We start from the raw sequence: 780 nt of genomic DNA on the forward strand, positions 1-780 counted from the left end.
GAAGGAAGAAAGAAAGAAAGAAAGAAAGAAAGAAAGGAAGGAAGGAAGGAAGGAAGGAAGGAAGGGAGGAAGGAAGGAAGGAAGGAGGGGGATGGAGGGAGGTATGCCCGCTTTCTCTCTAATTCAAAATAAACTTTGACTGGCCACCTGCTTGGCAGAAAGGAAAGCATCTTGTTTTAACCAGCATCCTTTAAATCCTAGGAAGGTCTTGCAAATTTTTAATGTTACCAGATATCGTGATCATCTGTAACATATGAATTAAGGATTTGCATTCTCTCCCTAAAGTTCCAACTTCAGCCATAATTTGCACCAGACGGATTGGTATGTATCTTGATGCTTCAATAATAATACATATGAAGCTGAAAGTGTAGCTTGAGTACTGACTTTCAAACTCCTTATCAATGGTCCATAGATGTCTTCTTTCTCTTGTATTTTTCTAACCACATTGATATCAAGAGGGCAGCTGACTTTCACAGCAGACCGTACCTCTCCTTATATCATATATATATATCTGTGTGAGTGTGTGTACATGTGTGCGTTTGCATCTGTGAATGTGTATATGCATATGTGTGCGCGTGTGTGTATAATTCATACCTGGTGTCTCCAGCTCTAAATCCTCTGAATCCTCGGCCTCAGACTCTAACCCCTCTGGTATCGTATCCTCCTCGAATTCTAGAGAAATGGAAAGGCGGAAAACTTTTACATAAAATTTTAATATTGAATATTTAAAGTTTTTTATCCTATTTGAGACTGTATACAGCATACATTCACGATCATACA

At 38.8% G+C, this 780-nt stretch overlaps 1 protein-coding gene across 38 annotated transcripts in view; it reads right to left on the reverse strand.

Moving 5' to 3' along the window:
- The window catches only part of LOC128248352 (retinitis pigmentosa 1-like 1 protein), a 157439-nt gene that overhangs the window by 111296 nt on the left and 45363 nt on the right, over positions 1–780 (reverse strand). For 34 of the 38 annotated variants that reach the window (XM_052969591.1, XM_052969602.1, XM_052969619.1 and 31 more), the window contains one exon: positions 595–672. The exons of the other annotated variants lie outside the window; for them this stretch is intronic. In XM_052969591.1, coding sequence (XP_052825551.1) covers positions 595–672 — 78 coding nt within the window. The remainder of the gene's footprint in view (positions 1–594; positions 673–780) is intronic. 38 annotated transcript variants of the gene reach the window in all.

Source organism: Octopus bimaculoides, chromosome 1, assembly GCF_001194135.2.
Source record: "Octopus bimaculoides isolate UCB-OBI-ISO-001 chromosome 1, ASM119413v2, whole genome shotgun sequence".
NCBI lineage: Eukaryota > Metazoa > Mollusca > Cephalopoda > Octopoda > Octopodidae > Octopus > Octopus bimaculoides.